The sequence below is a fragment of the Siphateles boraxobius genome, unplaced genomic scaffold, assembly GCF_051911475.1.
Source record: "Siphateles boraxobius isolate OS27281-9 unplaced genomic scaffold, OSU_SipBor_1 3, whole genome shotgun sequence".
Lineage (NCBI taxonomy): Eukaryota > Metazoa > Chordata > Actinopteri > Cypriniformes > Leuciscidae > Siphateles > Siphateles boraxobius.
Window position 1 is genome coordinate 1,574,980 of NW_027508919.1, and position 20,021 is coordinate 1,595,000.

General features: G+C 41.8%; 4 protein-coding genes across 8 annotated transcripts in view; all 4 read right to left on the minus strand.

Moving 5' to 3' along the window:
- The window catches only part of LOC143756699 (protocadherin alpha-C2-like), a 26,678-nt gene extending 15,022 nt beyond the window's left edge, over positions 1–11,656 (minus strand). For 2 of the 5 annotated variants that reach the window (XM_077247329.1, XM_077247332.1), the window contains exon 1: positions 9,102–11,656. In XM_077247329.1, the coding sequence (XP_077103444.1) occupies positions 9,102–11,495 (2,394 nt within the window). In that variant the 5' untranslated portion in view covers positions 11,496–11,656. Of the gene's footprint in view, positions 1–330; positions 2,834–3,249; positions 5,828–6,197; positions 8,732–9,101 lie in introns of those variants that run through there. The other 3 variants (XM_077247326.1, XM_077247330.1, XM_077247327.1) reach the window with 3 other exon arrangements.
- On the minus strand, positions 11,601–14,552 carry LOC143756648 (protocadherin alpha-C2-like). The gene is made up of 2 exons (XM_077247209.1): positions 11,992–14,552; positions 11,601–11,627 (listed from the first exon to the last, which is right to left on the minus strand). The coding sequence occupies exons 1-2, from the start codon at positions 14,389–14,391 to the stop codon at positions 11,601–11,603; spliced, it is 2,427 nt and encodes an 808-aa protein (XP_077103324.1). The 5' UTR covers positions 14,392–14,552.
- A 63-nt stretch (positions 14,553–14,615) lies between these two features.
- On the minus strand, positions 14,616–17,368 carry LOC143756649 (protocadherin beta-16-like). The gene is made up of 2 exons (XM_077247210.1): positions 14,891–17,368; positions 14,616–14,657 (listed from the first exon to the last, which is right to left on the minus strand). The coding sequence occupies exons 1-2, from the start codon at positions 17,288–17,290 to the stop codon at positions 14,616–14,618; spliced, it is 2,442 nt and encodes an 813-aa protein (XP_077103325.1). The 5' UTR covers positions 17,291–17,368.
- Positions 17,369–17,463: 95 nt separating this feature from the next.
- Positions 17,464–20,021, minus strand: part of pcdhb (protocadherin b) — a 2,796-nt gene continuing 238 nt past the window's right edge. Inside the window, exons 1-2 of the mRNA XM_077247211.1 lie at positions 17,718–20,021; positions 17,464–17,469 (exon numbers count right to left, since the gene is read on the minus strand). The exon at positions 17,718–20,021 is cut by the window's right edge and continues 238 nt beyond it. Of these exons, the coding sequence (XP_077103326.1) occupies positions 17,464–17,469; positions 17,718–20,021 (2,310 nt within the window). The remainder of the gene's footprint in view (positions 17,470–17,717) is intronic.

The following is a 20,021-nucleotide window of genomic DNA, read 5'->3' on the forward strand; positions in this document are numbered from 1 at the left end:
TGAAGAGAACAGCCTTGTGCACAAAAATAATTTTCTATTTTATGCGTTTTATTTTATTTTATGAGGCTTTTTGATGTTTTATTAGATGCCCGAGAAAATGTGTGATAATAAGCCTCAAAATAAAAAAATGCAAAGGACAAAAACAATGGGCAGAAATTAATATAGTTAAAATATGCAAGGGGAAAATCCTCTTATATTTTCACAACCTGTGAAACAAGAAGAATGCTGTACAGGGACGCATGCACAACTTCGTCTCTAAGAATCTGAGAGGTCATTGAGAGTGAAACGTTATGTAAATATCTCTTTGAATATTGATGTAGTTTATCTTACCTGTAGAGTAGATGCAGCTGAGTCGCTGGTCTCGGTCACTCCTGTGCTCCTCGGTAAACTGGACACGATGTATCTCGCTCCCTTTGGCACAGGCTGTCTGACCACCAGCTTTCCTTTCCTCGTCTCTGCTAGAAATAAACTGTACCAGTAGGCATCGTTGGAGACCAGAGTGGAATCCGCGATGGTCGAGTTCCTCTCGCTGATCACACTGTTCCTGCACGGAGGAGCCGCTTTGCTGGGCTTCGCTTTCTGACACTTCAGCACGATGGTCACCAGTATAGTGATGAGTAAAAGAAATGAGACAGAGCCCAGTCCGATCACCAGATACAGGTTTAGATCTGAGAAGATGTCATATTCCAAAGGCACCTCAGTGTAGGTTTTGAGGGCGGTCTCCACCGTGGACAGTTTGATGGTGACTGTAGCAGAGAGCGCGGGCTCTCCGTTGTCTTTGGCAATCACCACCAGCCGCTGGTCTCGCGAGTCTCTGTAACTGAACATTCTCATGGTCCGGATCTCTCCGTTGTATTGATCCAAGCTGAATAACGTGGCGTCGGTGTTCTGGAGGAACTGGTACGTGATTCGAGAGTTGTGCACTGAGTCAGAGTCTATGGCGATCACTTTGGCTATCAGAGTTCCTTTATCTGTGGATCTCGGGATCTTTTCCTTCACCTCCGAGCCGTGCGCGCGCCATGGAGACACTATAAGCGGTGTGTTGTCGTTCTGATCCATGATAATAATGTGAACGGTCACGTTACTGCTGAGCGGAGGAACACCAGAGTCTCTGGCCTCGATGTGGAAAAGAAACTCCTTCTCTATCTCATAGTCAAAGGTCTTTAGCGCGTAAAGATTACCGTTCTCTGGGTTAATGGAGAACAACATTGACATGGAGGTGTTCACTATTTCCTTCTCTATTATAAAATAAACTAGATACTGATTTTCATGGAGATCTGGGTCTATAGCAGTTAAAGAGCTCAGTGAAGCTCCAGGCGCGTTATTCTCCATAACAGGTATCGTGTAGAATGTCTGTGGGAACTGAGGAACATTGTCATTAACGTCCAGTAGCTCTAAAGTTATAGTTTCATTATCAGATAACGGCGGGTTGCCCCTGTCAGTGACGGTAATAGTGATGTCATATTCTGCAAACTTTTCACGGTCTAACAGTTCTGAAACTAATAATTCATAATAATTATCAGATGATTCTTTAAGCGCAAAAGGTAAATCATCAGAAATATTAATATCTACCAGTCCATTTTCTCCTGAGTCTTTATCACTCACACTAACAACTGCAATTACTGTATTTACAGGTACATCTTCTTTAACTGGACTTGTGAATGATTTTATAGAAATTTCTGGATGATTGTCATTCATATCTGTGATTAATATCTTTACTTTGCACTTTCCAGAGAGACTATTAGCTGCTTTATCTGTTGCTATAATTTCCATATCATAGATCCTGAAATCCTCATAATTAATAATTTCTTTCACTCTGATTTCACCATTGTTAGGATTCAGACTGAATGTTTGCTGCGTTTTCTCTGATGTATATAGACTAAAAGAGTAAAGTAAATCTGAATTTGAGCCCTCGTCTTTATCTGTGGCGTTTAGTTTTACTACAAGGCTTCCAATAGGTGAGTTTTCTGTTAGATTTATAGTATAACTGTCTTTATCGAATTGAGGGGCGTTGTCATTCGTGTCCAGAACGCGCACAATAATGCTCGCCGTGCCAGAGCGCGCGGGGACTCCTCCATCCACAGCAGTGAGGATCAGATTATGTGAAGCCTGTTCTTCTCTGTCTAAAGGTTTTTTTAAGATCAAATCAGCAAATTTTGATCCGTCCCTTCCTGTTTGTAATTCAATGTCAAAATGTTCGCTCTCACTCAAATAATAAGTTTTTATCGAATTCGAGCCAATATCAGGATCCACCGCATTACTGAGCGAGAATCTCTCTCCGGCTGCTGTCGATTCTGATATATCCAGATGGATCGTATCTCTGCGAAACTGGGGAGCATTGTCATTGATATCTACAATTTCAATTTCAATGTTAAATATGCGCACAGGATTCTCGAGTATCACTTCCATTTTGATAAAACATGTTGTTGCTGTTTTTGATATACAGAGATATTCTCTATCCATCTTTTCTAATATGTAGAACTCTCCTGTCTCTTTATTGACATCGAGATATTTTTTGTTAGATATAATGTCAAGCCGCATTTTTCGTATGCTGAGTGTTTTCACGTCCAGTCCCAAATCTGAAGCTAAATTAGCCACAACAGAGCCTTCCTCCATTTCTTCTGGGATAGAATAGTGCGTAACAGAGGACGATGTGTCCAAAATAGCGGAGAAACACAAAATAACCATTACATACCTCCAAAACTGTGACTTTACCAATCCCTCCATTCTACAGCGTTTGAAATATTTGTATTCCTCGCGATAATAAAATGATCAGGAAATGAACAGGAAACACTACGAAGCTCTTGTCATGGCGCGCTCCTTTGTGCGATTTCCACCTATGGAAATATGTCATGGCGATTGTGATAAACATGACCAAAAGCGTTTTATTAGAGAACAGCGACGCTCAGTGAGTTTGGCCTGAACATACACAATATGAAGAGAACAGCCTTGTGCACAAAAATAATTTTCTATTTTTTGCGTTGTTTTTATTTTATGAGGCTTTTTGCTGTTTTATTAGATGCCCGAGAAAATGTATGATAATAGGCCTAAAAAAATGCAAAGGACAAAAACAATGGGCAGAAATTAACATAGTTAAAATATGAAAGGGGAAAATCCTCTTATATTTTCACAGCCTGGGAAACAAGAAGAATGCTGTACGGGGCGCATGCACGACATTTTCTCTAAAAATCTGAGAGGAAATTGAGCGTGAAACGTTATGTAAATATCTCTGTGAATAGATTGTCTTACCTGTAGAGTAGAAGCGGCTGAGTCGCTGGTCTCGGTCACTCCTGTGCTCCTCGGTAAACTGGACACGATGTATCTCGCTCCCTTTGGCACAGGCTGTCTGACCACCAGCTTTCCTTTCCTCGTCTCTGCTAGAAATAAACTGTACCAGTAGGCATCGTTGGAGACCAGAGTGGAATCCGCGATGGTCGAGTTCCTCTCGCTAATCACACTGTTCCTGCACGGAGGAGCCGCTTTGCTGGGCTTCACTTTCTGACACTTCAGCACGATGGTCACCAGTATAGTGATGAGTAAAAGAAATGAGACAGAGCCCAGTCCGATCACCAGATACAGGTTTAGATCTGAGAAGATGTCATATTCCAAAGGCACCTCAGTGTAGGTTTTGAGGGCGGTCTCCACCGTGGACAGTTTGATGGTGACTGTAGCAGAGAGCGCGGGCTCTCCGTTGTCTTTGGCGATCACCACCAGCCGCTGTTCTCGCGAGTCTCTGTAACTGAACATTCTCATGGTGCGGATCTCTCCGTTGTATTGATCCAAGCTGAATAACGTGGCGTCGGTGTTCTGGAGGAACTGGTACGTGATTCGAGAGTTGTGCACTGAGTCAGAGTCTATGGCGATGACTTTGGCTATCAGAGTTCCTTTATCTGTGGATCTCGGGATCTTTTCCTTCACCTCCGAGCCGTGCGCGCGCCATGGAGACACTATAAGCGGTGTGTTGTCGTTCTGATCCATGATAATAATGTGAACGGTCACGTTACTGCTGAGCGGAGGAACACCAGAGTCTCTGGCCTCGATGTGGAAAAGAAACTCCTTCTCCATCTCATAGTCAAATGTCTTTAGCGCGTAAAGATTACCGTTCTCTGGGTTAATAGAGAACAACATGGACATGGAGGTGTTCACTATTTCCTTCTCTATTATAAAATAAACTAGATACTGATTCTCATGGAGATCTGGGTCTATAGCAGTTAAAGAGCTCAGTGAAGCTCCAGGCGCGTTATTCTCCATAACAGGTATCGTGTAGAATGTCTGTGGGAACTGAGGAACATTGTCATTAACGTCCAGTAGCTCTAAAGTTATAGTTTCATTATCAGATAACGGCGGGTTGCCCCTGTCAGTGACGGTAATAGTGATGTCATATTCTGCAACCTTTTCACGGTCTAACGGTTCTGAAATTAATAATTCAAAATAATTATCTGATGATTCTTTGAGCGCAAAAGGTAAATCATCAGAAATATGAATATCTACCTGTCCATTTTCTCCTGAGTCTTTATCACTCACACTAACAACTGCAATTACTGTATTTACAGGTACATCTTCTTTAACTGGACTTGTGAATGATTTTATGGCAATTTCAGGATGATTGTCATTCATATCTGTAATTAATATCTTTACTTTGCACTTTCCAGAGAGACTATTAGCTGCTTTATCTGTTGCTATAATTTCCATATCATAGATCCTGAAATCCTCATAATTAATCATTTCTTTCACTCTGATTTCACCATTGTTAGGATTCAGACTGAATGTTTGCTGCGTTTTCTCTGATGTATACAAACTATAAGAGTAAAGTAAATCTGAATTTGAGCCCTCGTCTTTATCTGTGGCGTTTAATTTTACTACAAGGCTTCCAGTAGGCGAGTTTTCTGTTAGATTTATAGTATAACTGTCTTTATCGAATTGAGGGGCGTTGTCATTCGTGTCCAGAACGCGCACAATAATGCTAGCCGTGCCAGAGCGCGCGGGGACTCCTCCATCCACAGCAGTGAGGATCAGATTATGAATGGTTTGCTCCTCACGGTCCAAAGCTTTCTTCAAAATTAAATCAGCAAATTTCGATCCATCCCTTCCTGTCTGTATTTCGATGTTGAAATGAGCACTCTCACTTAAGTAATACGAATTCACGGAATTGCTTCCGATATCGGGATCGAAAGCATTGTTCAAAGAGAACCTCTCCCCAGCCGAAGTAGACTCTGATATATCCAAGTGCATTTTGTCTCTCCTAAAATGTGGAGCATTATCATTGATATCAGTTATTTCTATTTCGATGTTAAACATTCGAATTGGATTTTCTATAGTAGCATCTAGCTTTAGAAAGCAGATTGATTTAGAATTGCAGAGATGTTCTCTGTCTATCTTCTGCGCGACATACAGCTCTCCGGTTTCTTTGTTAATGTCAAGATATTTTTTGGATACAATCGTGTCCAAACGTATCTTCCGCCTATTTAACGTTTTAACATCCAGCCCGAGATCAGCTGCTAGACTTGCAACAACGGATCCTTCCTCCATCTCCTCGGGGATAGAATAGTGAGTTACTGTAGACACGGTCTTAAAGGATGCGAAGAAAAGAAGAAACACCCAAACGTACCTTGAAATCCGTCTCGGGGCTCTCACAATATAATCCATAGTTTGTGAACTCGGTGCAGTATTCTCTTAGATGCCAAATATAAGTTCAAAACGCAACCTGTCTTTAAAACAACCTTATCGCTGTGAAAGGGATAGACATGATGAATAAAATGTCCACCCTTAAATGAAACGACAGATACTGAGCTTTGGCTGCAGTGTTCTTTGCAAAATAAACTGTCATGGCGACGACTGTTACATAGCCAGATATGTTTTAATGGTGAACAGCGACTCTCTGCGCATAAAGGAGAGCAGTACACATTGATGCAAACAGGAACGACTTGAATGTGTGAAGTAATAGTCCACTTTAAAAAATGATATTACGTTATAGAGAAGCATTTTTAACATAAAATTCATATCAAGTCACTCTAAAACTACTGACTGGTTTGTCTGTAAAAGCAAAACATTCAGAGTCCATTGTATAAAAATAAAATCATAATTGCAAATGTAAAAAAAAAAAATACTGCTGAAAATAAAAACATGTTTACCTTCTTACCATGCCAGTAACAACGCGAAAAATGACAACTTGATACAGAGGAAATGTATGGGCCCACCTGTAGAGTAGAAGCGGCTGAGTCGCTGGTCTCGGTCACTCCTGTGCTCCTCGGTAAACTGGACACGATGTATCTCGCTCCCTTTGGCACAGGCTGTCTGACCACCAGCTTTCCTTTCCTCGTCTCTGCTAGAAATAAACTGTACCAGTAGGCATCGTTGGAGACCAGAGTGGAATCCGCGATGGTCGAGTTCCTCTCGCTGATCACACTGTTCCTGCACGGAGGAGCCGCTTTGCTGGGCTTCGCTTTCTGACACTTCAGCACGATGGTCACCAGTATAGTGATGAGTAAAAGAAATGAGACAGAGCCCAGTCCGATCACCAGATACAGGTTTAGATCTGAGAAGATGTCATATTCCAAAGGCACCTCAGTGTAGGTTTTGAGGGCGGTCTCCACCGTGGACAGTTTGATGGTGACTGTAGCAGAGAGCGCGGGCTCTCCGTTGTCTTTGGCGATCACGACCAGCCGCTGGTCTCGCGAGTCTCTGTAACTGAACATTCTCATGGTCCGAATCTCTCCGTTGTATTGATCCAAGCTGAATAACGTGGCGTCGGTGTTCTGGAGGAACTGGTACGTGATTCGAGAGTTGTGCACTGAGTCAGAGTCTATGGCGATCACTTTGGCTATCAGAGTTCCTTTATCTGTGGATCTCGGGATCTTTTCCTTCACCTCCGAGCCGTGCGCGCGCCATGGAGACACTATAAGCGGTGTGTTGTCGTTCTGATCCATGATAATAATGTGAACGGTCACGTTACTGCTGAGCGGAGGAACACCAGAGTCTCTGGCCTCGATGTGGAAAAGAAACTCCTTCTCCATCTCATAGTCAAAGGTCTTTAGCGCGTAAAGATTGCCGTTCTCTGGGTTAATGGAGAACAACATGGACATGGAGGTGTTCACTATTTCTTTCTCTATTATAAAATAAACTAGATACTGATTTTCATGGAGATCTGGGTCTATAGCAGTTAAAGAGCTCAGTGAAGCTCCGGGCGCGTTATTCTCCATAACAGGTATCGTGTAGAATGTCTGTGGGAACTGAGGAACATTGTCATTAATGTCCAGTAGCTCTAAAGTTATAGTTTCATTATCAGATAACGGCGGGTTGCCCCTGTCAGTGACGGTAATAGTGATATCATATTCTGCAACCTTTTCACGGTCTAACGGTTCTGAAACTAATAATTCATAATAATTATCAGATGATTCTTTAAGCGCAAAAGGTAAATCATCAGAAATGTGAATATCTACCTGTCCATTTTCTCCTGAGTCTTTATCACTCACACTAACAACTGCAATTACAGTATTTACAGGTACATCTTCTTTAACTGGACTTGTGAATGATTTTATAGAAATTTCAGGATGATTATCATTCATATCTGTGATTAATATCTTTACTTTGCACTTTCCAGAAAGACTATTAGCAGCTTTATCCGTTGCTATAATTTCCATATCATAGATCCTGAAATCCTCATAATTAATAATTTCTTTCACTCTGATTTCACCATTGTTAGGATTCAGACTGAATGTTTGCTGCGTTTTCTCTGAAGTATATAGACTAAAAGAGTAAAGTAAATCTGAATTTGACCCCTCGTCTTTATCTGTGGCGTTTAATTTCACTACAAGGCTTCCAATAGGCGAGTTTTCTGTTAGATTTATAGTATAACTGTCTTTATCGAATTGAGGGGCGTTGTCATTCGTGTCCAGAACGCGCACAATAATGCTAGCCGTGCCAGAGCGCGCGGGGACTCCTCCATCCACAGCGTTGAGGATCAGATTATGTATGGCATGTTGTTCTCTATCCAAAGCTTTTTTAAGAATCAAATCAGTGAATTTCGAGCCATCCCGTCCGGTCTGAATCTCGATAGAAAAATGATCGCTTTCACTGAGATAGTATGTTTTAATTGAATTGACACCGATATCAGGATCCACAGCATTGTTTAAAGAGAATCGTTCTCCCACAGGCGTTGACTCTGAAATGTCTAAATGCATCGTGTCCCTTCTAAAACGTGGAGCATTGTCGTTAATATCAACAATTTCTAGCTCAATGTTAAACATTCGAACAGGGTTTTCGATTGTGACATCCAGTTTAAGAACACACGTTGCTGCTGCCTTAGTGTTGCAAATGTGCTCACGATCTATTCTCTCCACAATGAACAGCTCTCCCGATTCTTTGTTAATATCCAGATATTTTTTATTTGCTAGAGTGTCGAGACGAATCTTGCGTATGCTCAATGTTTTAACATCCAATCCCAGATCCGTTGCCAAATTAGCCACTATAGATCCCTCATCCAATTCTTCGGGTATAGAATAATGAGTAACAGAATATGCTGTATTCAGCAGAGAGATTAAAATGATGAAGCACACGTACCTTTTCAATGCCTTGCTTTTCATTCGAGATTCCATTTTTTTCGCGTTATATTCCAGTGAATGTGATCATGAAATGTAAAAGAAATAGCAGGCAGTTACGAATGTAACCTTTTGATGATCAGGAAGCAGAACAAGCGTTTCGAGGTTTATGGAAGAAGAGAGCATACAGCTCTGCCAACAAAGCAGATACGTCACCAGCATTGGCTGTAATGAAATATAAACGCAGAGGAGTCGTTTTGATGGAGAACAGCGACGCTGTGCGCATTGGTTTGTGTGGCACATATAAAGAGTACTTTTGTGTTAAAATACAACCACTTAATACTCAAAACGCAATATATCAAATAAAACCGGTTTTACGAGATGTTAAACAGCTATAGATTGTATATCAAGTCACAACACTGTCAAAGTAAATTATTTATTGCCATTTGGATTAGATAAAATAAACGAAGAAGACAAATTATTTTCACAACATAAACATTTTGTCTAAAAACCCAAATAGAAGCAACCAAAAAAAGAAAGAGGGGGGTATTTTTTTTTTCTTACCTGTAGAGTAGAAGCGGCTGAGTCGCTGGTCTCGGTCACTCCTGTGCTCCTCGGTAAACTGGACACGATGTATCTCGCTCCCTTTGGCACAGGCTGTCTGACCACCAGCTTTCCTTTCCTCGTCTCTGCTAGAAATAAACTGTACCAGTAGGCATCGTTGGAGACCAGAGTGGAATCCGCGATGGTCGAGTTCCTCTCGCTGATCACACTGTTCCTGCACGGAGGAGCCGCTTTGCTGGGCTTCGCTTTCTGACACTTCAGCACGATGGTCACCAGTATAGTGATGAGTAAAAGAAATGAGACAGAGCCCAGTCCGATCACCAGATACAGGTTTAGATCTGAGAAGATGTCATATTCCAAAGGCACCTCAGTGTAGGTTTTGAGGGCGGTCTCCACCGTGGACAGTTTGATGGTGACTGTAGCAGAGAGCGCGGGCTCTCCGTTGTCTTTGGCGATCACCACCAGCCGCTGGTCTCGCGAGTCTCTGTAACTGAACATTCTCATGGTGCGGATCTCTCCGTTGTATTGATCCAAGCTGAATAACGTGGCGTCGGTGTTCTGGAGGAACTGGTACGTGATTCGAGAGTTGTGCACTGAGTCAGAGTCTATGGCGATCACTTTGGCTATCAGAGTTCCTTTATCGGTGGATCTCGGGATCTTTTCCTTCACCTCCGAGCCGTGCGCGCGCCATGGAGACACTATAAGCGGTGTGTTGTCGTTCTGATCCATGATAATAATGTGAACGGTCACGTTACTGCTGAGCGGAGGAACACCAGAGTCTCTGGCCTCGATGTGGAAAAGAAACTCCTTCTCCATCTCATAGTCAAAGGTCTTTAGCGCGTAAAGATTACCGTTCTCTGGGTTAATGGAGAACAACATGGACATGGAGGTGTTCACTATTTCCTTCTCTATTATAAAATAAACTAGATACTGATTTTCATGGAGATCTGTGTCTATAGCAGTTAAAGAGCTCAGTGAAGCTCCAGGCGCGTTATTCTCCATAACAGGTATCGTGTAGAATGTCTGTGGGAACTGAGGAACATTGTCATTAACGTCCAGTAGCTCTAAAGTTATAGTTTCATTATCAGATAACGGCGGGTTGCCCCTGTCAGTGACGGTAATAGTGATGTCATATTCTGCAACCTTTTCACGGTCTAACGGTTCTGAAACTAATAATTCATAATAATTATCAGATGATACTTTAAGCGCAAAAGGTAAATCATCAGAAATATGAATATCTACCAGTCCATTTTCTCCTGAGTCTTTATCACTCACACTAACAACTGCAATTACTGTATTCACTGGTATATCCTCTTTAACAGGACTCTGAAATGACCTAATCGAAATTTCAGGGTGATTGTCATTCATGTCTGTAATTATAATGGATAATTTACATTGGCCGGATAATGGATGAGTTCCCTTATCTGATGCTATAACTTCCATATCGTAAATTCGAAAGTCTTCGTAATTAACCATCTCTTTCACTCGAATTTCACCACTCTCAGGATTTAAACTGAATGCTTTCTGTGTCTTCTCGGATGTATACAGACTAAATGAATACACAAGGTCGGCGTTAGAACCCTCATCTAGATCTGTTGCATTTAATTTAATGACCAGGCTCCCTATAGGCGAGTTTTCAGTTAAATTAATGATGTAGCTCTCTTGATCAAATTTAGGGGCGTTGTCATTTGCATCCAACACCCGAACGATGATACTGGCCGTGCCTGAACGCGGAGGGACTCCGCCATCCACTGCTGTCAGTATCAGATTATGAACAGCTTGGGTTTCACGATCTAGAGCCTTTTTTAAAATTAAGTCTGCAAATTTGGAACCGTCCCTCCCAGACTGAATTTCAATGTCAAAGTGCTCATTTTTGCTTAGATAATAGGTTTTAACCGAGTTGGAACCGACATCAGAATCCACCGCATTACTGACAGAAAATCGCTCACCTGCTGACGTTGATTCAGTGATATCTAAATTGATTGTGTCTCGTCTAAAATTAGGATTATTATCATTTATGTCAGTGATTTCTAGCTCTATGTAAAATATTCGCACAGGGTTCTCGACGATAACTTCCATTTTTAAAAAACACGTCGTTTTGGCAGGACACAGATATTCACGATCAATCTTCTCTTGTATGTACAGCTCACCTCTTTCTTTGTTTATGGCAAGGTATTTCTTATTAGCGATCACATCTAAACGGACGTTTCGTTTAATCAAAGTCTGCAGGTCAAGTCCCAAATCAGTGGCTAAATTTGCCACGACAGATCCTACTTCCATCTCCTCTGGAACAGAATAATGAGTAACAGCCAGAGCCAAATGGAAACCCGCTGATAGAAGAAAAAACAGCGACACATACCTCCTCCATGACCAGGCGTTCAAATCAGAATCCATTGTCTGATCAAGTGATTATGATGCAAGGATAAACCAGTTCATCAAGCAACAAAGCATTGGAATTGACTCCAAAATGAGAGGCAGAAAGAACTGTTAAAAAAGGGATTAAAGACGAAAAGTTTCCACGATGTACTACACCGCAATATTTTGTCTAAAACCAGAGACGCACAAAACAAGGGTTCGTTGCAAAATGGCCAACTGTGATAGTGACGTTGAAATTACGCTCTCAATGATTTGTGAGATATAATTTGTGAAACCACAGCGCCACTTTGCGCACACACAGTGAGGTGCCTCAAAAATTGTGCACAAGTTGTTAAAATATACAATAACACTGACAATCTATTAATTTATCTATATTTTTTATAATCTATTGTTTACATAGTTTAAAAATAAAAGTACAATTATTTAAATGTTCTTACCTCAGAATGTGTGCTTCATAAGTTATAATGCATGTGAAAAAAGTATTAAAAAAATAAGCTATAATATGTGATCTTACCTGTAGAGTAGACGCAGCTGAGTCGCTGGTCTCGGTCACTCCTGTGCTCCTCGGTAAACTGGACACGATGTATCTCGCTCCCTTTGGCACAGGCTGTCTGACCACCAGCTTTCCTTTCCTCGTCTCTGCTAGAAATAAACTGTACCAGTAGGCATCGTTGGAGACCAGAGTGGAGTCCGCGATGGTCGAGTTCCTCTCGCTGATCACACTGTTCCTGCACGGAGGAGCCGCTTTGCTGGGCTTCGCTTTCTGACACTTCAGCACGATGGTCACCAGTATAGTGATGAGTAAAAGAAATGAGACAGAGCCCAGTCCGATCACCAGATACAGGTTTAGATCTGAGAAGATGTCATATTCCAAAGGCACCTCAGTGAAGGTTTTGAGGGCGGTCTCCACCGTGGACAGTTTGATGGTGACTGTAGCAGAGAGCGCGGGCTCTCCGTTGTCTTTGGCGATCACCACCATCCGCTGGTCTCGCGAGTCTCTGTAACTGAACATTCTCATGGTCCGGATCTCTCCGTTGTATTGATCCAAGCTGAATAACGTGGCGTCGGTGTTCTGGAGGAACTGGTACGTGATTCGAGAGTTGTGCACTGAGTCAGAGTCTATGGCGATGACTTTGGCTATCAGAGTTCCTTTATCGGTGGATCTCGGGATCTTTTCCTTCACCTCCGAGCCGTGCGCGCGCCATGGAGACACTATAAGCGGTGTGTTGTCGTTCTGATCCATGATAATAATGTGAACGGTCACGTTACTGCTGAGCGGAGGAACACCAGAGTCTCTGGCCTCGATGTGGAAAAGAAACTCCTTCTCCATCTCATAGTCAAAGGTCTTTAGCGCGTAAAGATTACCGTTCTCTGGGTTAATGGAGAACAACATGGACATGGAGGTGTTCACTATTTCTTTCTCTATTATAAAATAAACTAGATACTGATTTTCATGGAGATCTGTGTCTATAGCAGTTAAAGAGCTCAGTGAAGCTCCAGGCGCGTTATTCTCCATAACAGGTATCGTGTAGAATGTCTGTGGGAACTGAGGAACATTGTCATTAACGTCCAGTAGCTCTAAAGTTATAGTTTCATTATCAGATAACGGCGGGTTGCCCCTGTCAGTGACGGTAATAGTGATGTCATATTCTGCAACCTTTTCACGGTCTAACGGTTCTGAAATTAATAATTCATAATAATTATCAGATGATTCTTTAAGCGCAAAAGGCAAATCATCAGAAATATGAATATCTACCAGTCCATTTTCTCCTGAGTCTTTATCACTCACACTAACAACTGCAATTACTGTATTTACTGGTATATCCTCTTTAACAGGACTCTGAAATGACCTAATCGAAATTTCAGGGTGATTGTCATTCATGTCTGTAATTATAATGGATAATTTACATTGGCCGGATAATGGATGAGTTCCTTTATCTGATGCTATAACTTCCATATCGTAAATTCGAAAGTCTTCATAATTAACCATCTCTTTCACTCGAATTTCACCACTCTCAGGATTTAAACTGAATGCTTTCTGTGTCTTCTCCGATGTATACAGACTAAATGAATACACAAGGTCGGCGTTAGAACCCTCATCTAGATCTGTTGCATTTAATTTAACGACCAGGCTCCCTATAGGCGAGTTTTCAGTTAAATTAATGATGTAGCTCTCTTGATCAAATTTAGGGGCGTTGTCATTTGCATCCAACACCCGAACGATGATACTGGCCGTGCCTGAACGCGGAGGGACTCCGCCATCCACTGCTGTCAGTATCAGATTATGAACAGCTTGGGTTTCACGATCTAGAGCCTTTTTTAAAATTAAATCTGCAAATTTGGAACCGTCTCTCCCCGACTGAATTTCAATGTCAAAGTGCTCATTTTTGCTTAGATAATAGGTTTTAACCGAGTTGGAACCGACATCAGAATCCACCGCATTACTGACAGAAAATCGCTCACCTGCTGACGTTGATTCAGTGATATCTAAATTGATTGTGTCTCGTCTAAAATGAGGATTATTATCATTTATGTCAGTGATTTCTAGCTCTATGTAAAAAATTCGCACAGGGTTCTCGACAATAACTTCCATTTTTAAAAAACAAGTCGTAGTCGTTTTGGCAGGACACAGATATTCACGATCAATCTTCTCTTGTATGTACAGCTCACCTCTTTCTTTGTTTATGGCGAGGTATTTCTTATTAGCGATCACATCTAAACGGACGTTTCGTTTAATCAAAGTCTGCAGGTCAAGCCCCAAATCAGTGGCTAAATTTGCCACGACAGATCCTACTTCCATCTCCTCTGGAACAGAATAATGAGTAACAGCCAGAGCCAAATGGAAACCCGCTGATAGAAGAAAAAACAGCGAGACATACCTCCTCCATGACCAGGCGTTCAAATCAGAATCCATTGTCTGATCAAGTGATTATGATGCAAGGATAAACCAGTTCATCAAGCAACAAAGCATTGGAATTGACTCCAAAAATGAGAGGCAGAAAGAACTGTTAAAAAAGGGATTAAAGACGAAAAGTTTCCTCGATGTACAGCGCAATATTTTGTCTAAAACCAGAGACGCACAAAACAAGGGTTCGTCGCAAAATGGCCAACTGTGATAGTGACGTTAAAATTACGCTCTCAATGATTTGTGAGATATAATTTTGTGAAACCACAGCGCCACTTTGCGCACACACAGTGAGGTGCCTCAAAAATTGTGCACAAGTTGTTCAAATATAACACTGACAATCTATTATTTTATCTATATTTTTCATAATCTATTGTTTACATAGTTTAAAATATATAAGTACAATTATTTAACTATTCTTACCTCAGAATCTGTGCTTGATATAAGTAATAATGCATGTGAAAAAAGTATTAAAAAAATAAGATATTATAGGCCTATGTGATCTTACCTGTAGAGTAGAAGCAGCTGAGTCGCTGGTCTCGGTCTCCCCTGTGCTCCTCGGTAAACTGGACACGATGTATCTCGCTCCCTTTGGCACAGGCTGTCTGACCACCAGCTTTCCTTTCCTCGTCTCTGCTAGAAATAAACTGTACCAGTAGGCATCGTTGGAGACCAGAGTGGAATCCGCGATGGTCGAGTTCCTCTCGCTGATCACACTGTTCCTGCACGGAGGAGCCGCTTTGCTGGGCTTCGCTTTCTGACACTTCAGCACGATGGTCACCAGTATAGTGATGAGTAAAAGAAATGAGACAGAGCCCAGTCCGATCACCAGATACAGGTTTAGATCTGAGAAGATGTCATATTCCAAAGGCACCTCAGTGTAGGTTTTGAGGGCGGTCTCCACCGTGGACAGTTTGATGGTGACTGTAGCAGAGAGCGCGGGCTCTCCGTTGTCTTTGGCGATCACCACCAGCCGCTGGTCTCGCGAGTCTCTGTAACTGAACATTCTCATGGTCCGGATCTCTCCGTTGTATTGATCCAAGCTGAATAACGTGGCGTCGGTGTTCTGGAGGAACTGGTACGTGATTCGAGAGTTGTGTACTGAGTCAGAGTCTATGGCGATGACTTTGGCTATCAGAGTTCCTTTATCTGTGGATCTCGGGATCTTTTCCTTCACCTCCGAGCCGTGCGCGCGCCATGGAGACACTATAAGCGGTGTGTTGTCGTTCTGATCCATGATAATAATGTGAACGGTCACGTTACTGCTGAGCGGAGGAACACCAGAGTCTCTGGCCTCGATGTGGAAAAGAAACTCCTTCTCTATCTCATAGTCAAAGGTCTTTAGCGCGTAAAGATGACCGTTCTCTGGGTTAATGGAGAACAACATGGACATGGAGGTGTTCACTATTTCCTTCTCTATTATAAAATAAACTAGATACTGATTTTCATGGAGATCTGGGTCTATAGCAGTTAAAGAGCTCAGTGAAGCTCCAGGCGCGTTATTCTCCATAACAGGTATCGTGTAGAATGTCTGTGGGAACTGAGGAACATTGTCATTAACGTCCAGTAGCTCTAAAGTTATAGTTTCATTATCAGATAACGGCGGATTGCCCCTGTCAGTGACGGTAATAGTGATGTCATATTCTGCAACCTTTTCACGGTCTAACGGTTCTGAAATGAATAATTCATAATAATTATCAGATGATTCTTTAAGCGCAAAAGGTAAATCATCAGATATATGAATACCTACGAGTCCATTTTCTCCTGAGTCTTTATCACTCACACTAACAACTGCAATTACTGTATTTACAGGTACATCCTCTTTTATTGGGCCAGAAAATGATTTAATTGAAATTTCAGGATGATTGTCGTTCATATCTGTGATCAAAATTGTTAATTTACATTTTCCAGAGAGACTATTAGATCCTTTATCGGTGGCTATTATCTCCATGTCATAGATTTTGAAATCTTCATAATTAATCATCTCTTTAACTCGAATTTCACCCGTTTCTGAATTCAATTTAAACGTATCTTGTGTTTTCTCAGATGTATATAAACTAAATGTGTATATTATTTCAGAATTTTGCCCTTCATCTAAGTCTGTTGCGTTGAGCTTAACTACAAGACTTTCTATTGGAGAATTTTCACTTAAATGCACAGTGTAACTTTCTTTATCGAATTGAGGGGCGTTGTCGTTTGTGTCCAACACTTGGACAATAATGTTAGCTGTACCAGAGCGCGCGGGGACTCCGCCATCTACAGCAGTGAGGATCAGATTATGAACTGCTTTCTCTTCGCGATCTAATGCTTTTTTCAGCACTAAATCAGCTAGTTTAGACCCATCTCGACCAGACTGTATTTCTATAGTGAAATGCTCGCTTTCACTAAGATAGTAAGTCTTAATTGAATTAGACCCAATGTCGGCGTCCACTGCATTGTTGAGTGAGAAACGCTCTCCGGCTGGTGTCGATTCTGAAATGTCTAAATGCATGACATCTCGTCGAAAGTGGGGTGCATTGTCGTTGATATCTAATATTTCTAATTCAATGTTAAACATTCTAATTGGGTTTTCGATTGTAGCATCGAGCTTCAGAAAACACGAATTTGTAGTTTTGGATGGGCAGAGATATTCTCTGTCTATTCTTTCGACGATAAACAGCTCTCCTGTTTCTTTATTTATATCCAGATATTTTTTATTTGCTATCACATCTAAACGCATCTTGCGTTTTGTCAGACTCTGTACATCCAAACCAAGATCAGCGGCTAAATTTGCAACAACAGATCCTACCTCCATTTCCTCGGGAATAGAGTAGTGAGTAACAGCAAATCCCTTGTTCAATACGGAAAAGATGATCAGAAATAACAAAATGTACTTTTTCCATTTGTGTGTGTCCATATACGGTGCCATTTTTATTCAATATACAAGTCCAGTATAATCCAACTACGTAAACGAAATAGTAAATGAAGGACTCAGAGGAACAAAGAGGCGTACAAAGAGAGGAAGGAGAGATGGTCACCCACTATAGCTGTAGACTGTGACGTTACATTATGGGGGACCAGTAAGTCGTTTCCATGTGTAGGCTATTGCTAGACAACAGCGACACTTTGTGCACGATGTAAAAACAGCACGTTTAATATAAAGCCAACTCAGCTAATTTATTTTACAATAAAGAATGATGATTATAGAAAAATGTTGGTGTCAAATAAATAATGTATCATTCATACCGTATTTGTTTAGTTTGAGCCATCATTTGTCACCTTGAATTAAATAGCATTCATACATAGCATGATTATATTTTCAGTTATATTTCTATTATATAGTTTTTTTTCCTTACCTGTAGAGTAGAAGCGGCTGAGTCGCTGGTCTCGGTCACTCCTGTGCTCCTCGGTAAACTGGACACGATGTATCTCGCTCCCTTTGGCACAGGCTGTCTGACCACCAGCTTTCCTTTCCTCGTCTCTGCTAGAAATAAACTGTACCAGTAGGCATCGTTGGAGACCAGAGTGGAGTCCGCGATGGTCGAGTTCCTCTCGCTGATCACACTGTTCCTGCACGGAGGAGCCGCTTTGCTGGGCTTCGCTTTCTGACACTTCAGCACGATGGTCACCAGTATAGTGATGAGTAAAAGAAATGAGACAGAGCCCAGTCCGATCACCAGATACAGGTTTAGATCTGAGAAGATGTCATATTCCAAAGGCACCTCAGTGTAGGTTTTGAGGGCGGTCTCCACCGTGGACAGTTTGATGGTGACTGTAGCAGAGAGCGCGGGCTCTCCGTTGTCTTTGGCGATCACCACCAGCCGCTGGTCTCGCGAGTCTCTGTAACTGAACATTCTCATGGTCCGGATCTCTCCGTTGTATTGATCCAAGCTGAATAACGTGGCGTCGGTGTTCTGGAGGAACTGGTACGTGATTCGAGAGTTGTGCACTGAGTCAGAGTCTATGGCGATCACTTTGGCTATCAGAGTTCCTTTATCCGTGGATCTCGGGATCTTTTCCTTCACCTCCGAGCCGTGCGCTCGCCATGGAGACACTATAAGCGGTGTGTTGTCGTTCTGATCCATGATAATAATGTGAACGGTCACGTTACTGCTGAGCGGAGGAACACCAGAGTCTCTGGCCTCGATGTGGAAAAGAAACTCCTTCTCCATCTCATAGTCAAAGGTCTTTAGCGCGTAAAGATTACCGTTCTCTGGGTTAATGGAGAACAACATGGACATGGAGGTGTTCACTATTTCCTTCTCTATTATAAAATAAACTAGATACTGATTTTCATTGAGATCTGGGTCTATGGCAGTTAAAGAGCTCAGTGAAGCTCCAGGCGCGTTATTCTCCATAACAGGTATCGTGTAGAATGTCTGTGGGAATTGCGGTGCGTTATCATTGACGTCTAGTAAATGCACCGTTATAGTTTCATTATCAGATAAGGCAGGATTCCCTTCATCGGTCACAACCAGCATTATCTCATATTCTGGGACCTTTTCACGATCTAACGTTTCTGACACCAATAACTCGTACAGGTAGTCGGAGGACTTGTTTAAAATAAACGGTAAGGACTTGTTCATTATAAGATTTACCTTACCGTTATCTTCAGTGTCTCTGTCACTAACACCCACTAGAGCTATAACAGAGCCGACTGGGATGTTTTCCTCCACGGTGTTCTTAAGGGATTTTATGGTTATCTCGGGATAATTATCGTTCATATCTTTAACGTATACAGTCACTCTGCATTGGCCGGAGAGTGGAACAGGGCCATTGTCTTTAGCCTCAACGAACATTTCAAATATTTTCATATCTTCATAATCAATTGTTCCCTTAACTACTATTTCGCCAGTATTTGAATTCAACGAAAACATCTCCTGCGTTTTTTCAGAAGTATAAAGCGTAAATAAGTATGTAAGGTCAGCGTTTGGGCCTTCATCAGCATCAGTAGCGTTTAATATAATAATAACAGTGCCAGCTCGAGAATTTTCGCTAATATTCAGAGAGTAAACTGCCTGATCAAACTGAGGGGCGTTGTCATTTGTATCTTGCACGCGCACAATAAAATTAGCTGTGCCAGAGCGCGCAGGGACTCCGCCATCAATTGCAGTGAGAATCAGATTATGAACAGCCTTCTCTTCTCTGTCTAAAGCCTTCATGAGAACCAAATCGACATATTTTGTGCCATCGCTTCCAGAATGTATGTCAACAGTAAAATGTTCGCTTTCACTTAATTTATAGGTCTTGACTGTATTGGCACCAACATCTGGGTCAAACGCATTGGGTAAAGAGAATTTTTCTCCCGGTGACGCGGACTCTGAGACATCTAATTCAATCCTGTCTCTTCGGAAATGAGGAGCGTTATCGTTAATGTCTGTGATGCCCAATTCAATATTGAAAATACGCAATGGGCTTTCAATTATTAGGTCTAATTTCAGAAAGCACGTCGTCGTGGTTTTCGTAGGGCACAGAGTTTCCCTGTCCATTTTCTCAACAATAAATAGCTCGCCAGTCCTTTTATTAACATCAAGATATTTTTTGTTATGGAAAATATCAAGTTTTACCTCTCGCTGTGCTAGTTCACTAACATCCAGCCCCAAATCAGCAGCCAGATTTGCAACGACAGATCCGCGCTCCATCTCCTCCGGTATAGAATA

What these genes read in the sequence shown, in the direction of transcription:
- LOC143756649 (XM_077247210.1), bottom strand. Translation starts at nt 17,290, where the DNA reads ATGGCACCGTATATGGACACACACAAATGGAAAAAGTACATTTTGTTA. An exon ending in CAGCTGCTTCTACTCTACAG is followed by an intron (nt 14,658 to 14,890) that starts GTAAGATCACAT and finishes GTGTGCGCAAAG; the next exon opens with TGGCGCTGTGGTTTCACAAA.
- LOC143756648 (XM_077247209.1), bottom strand. Translation starts at nt 14,391, where the DNA reads ATGGATTCTGATTTGAACGCCTGGTCATGGAGGAGGTATGTCTCGCTG. An exon ending in CAGCTGCGTCTACTCTACAG is followed by an intron (nt 11,628 to 11,991) that starts GTAAGATCACAT and finishes ATTGCGGTGTAG; the next exon opens with TACATCGTGGAAACTTTTCG.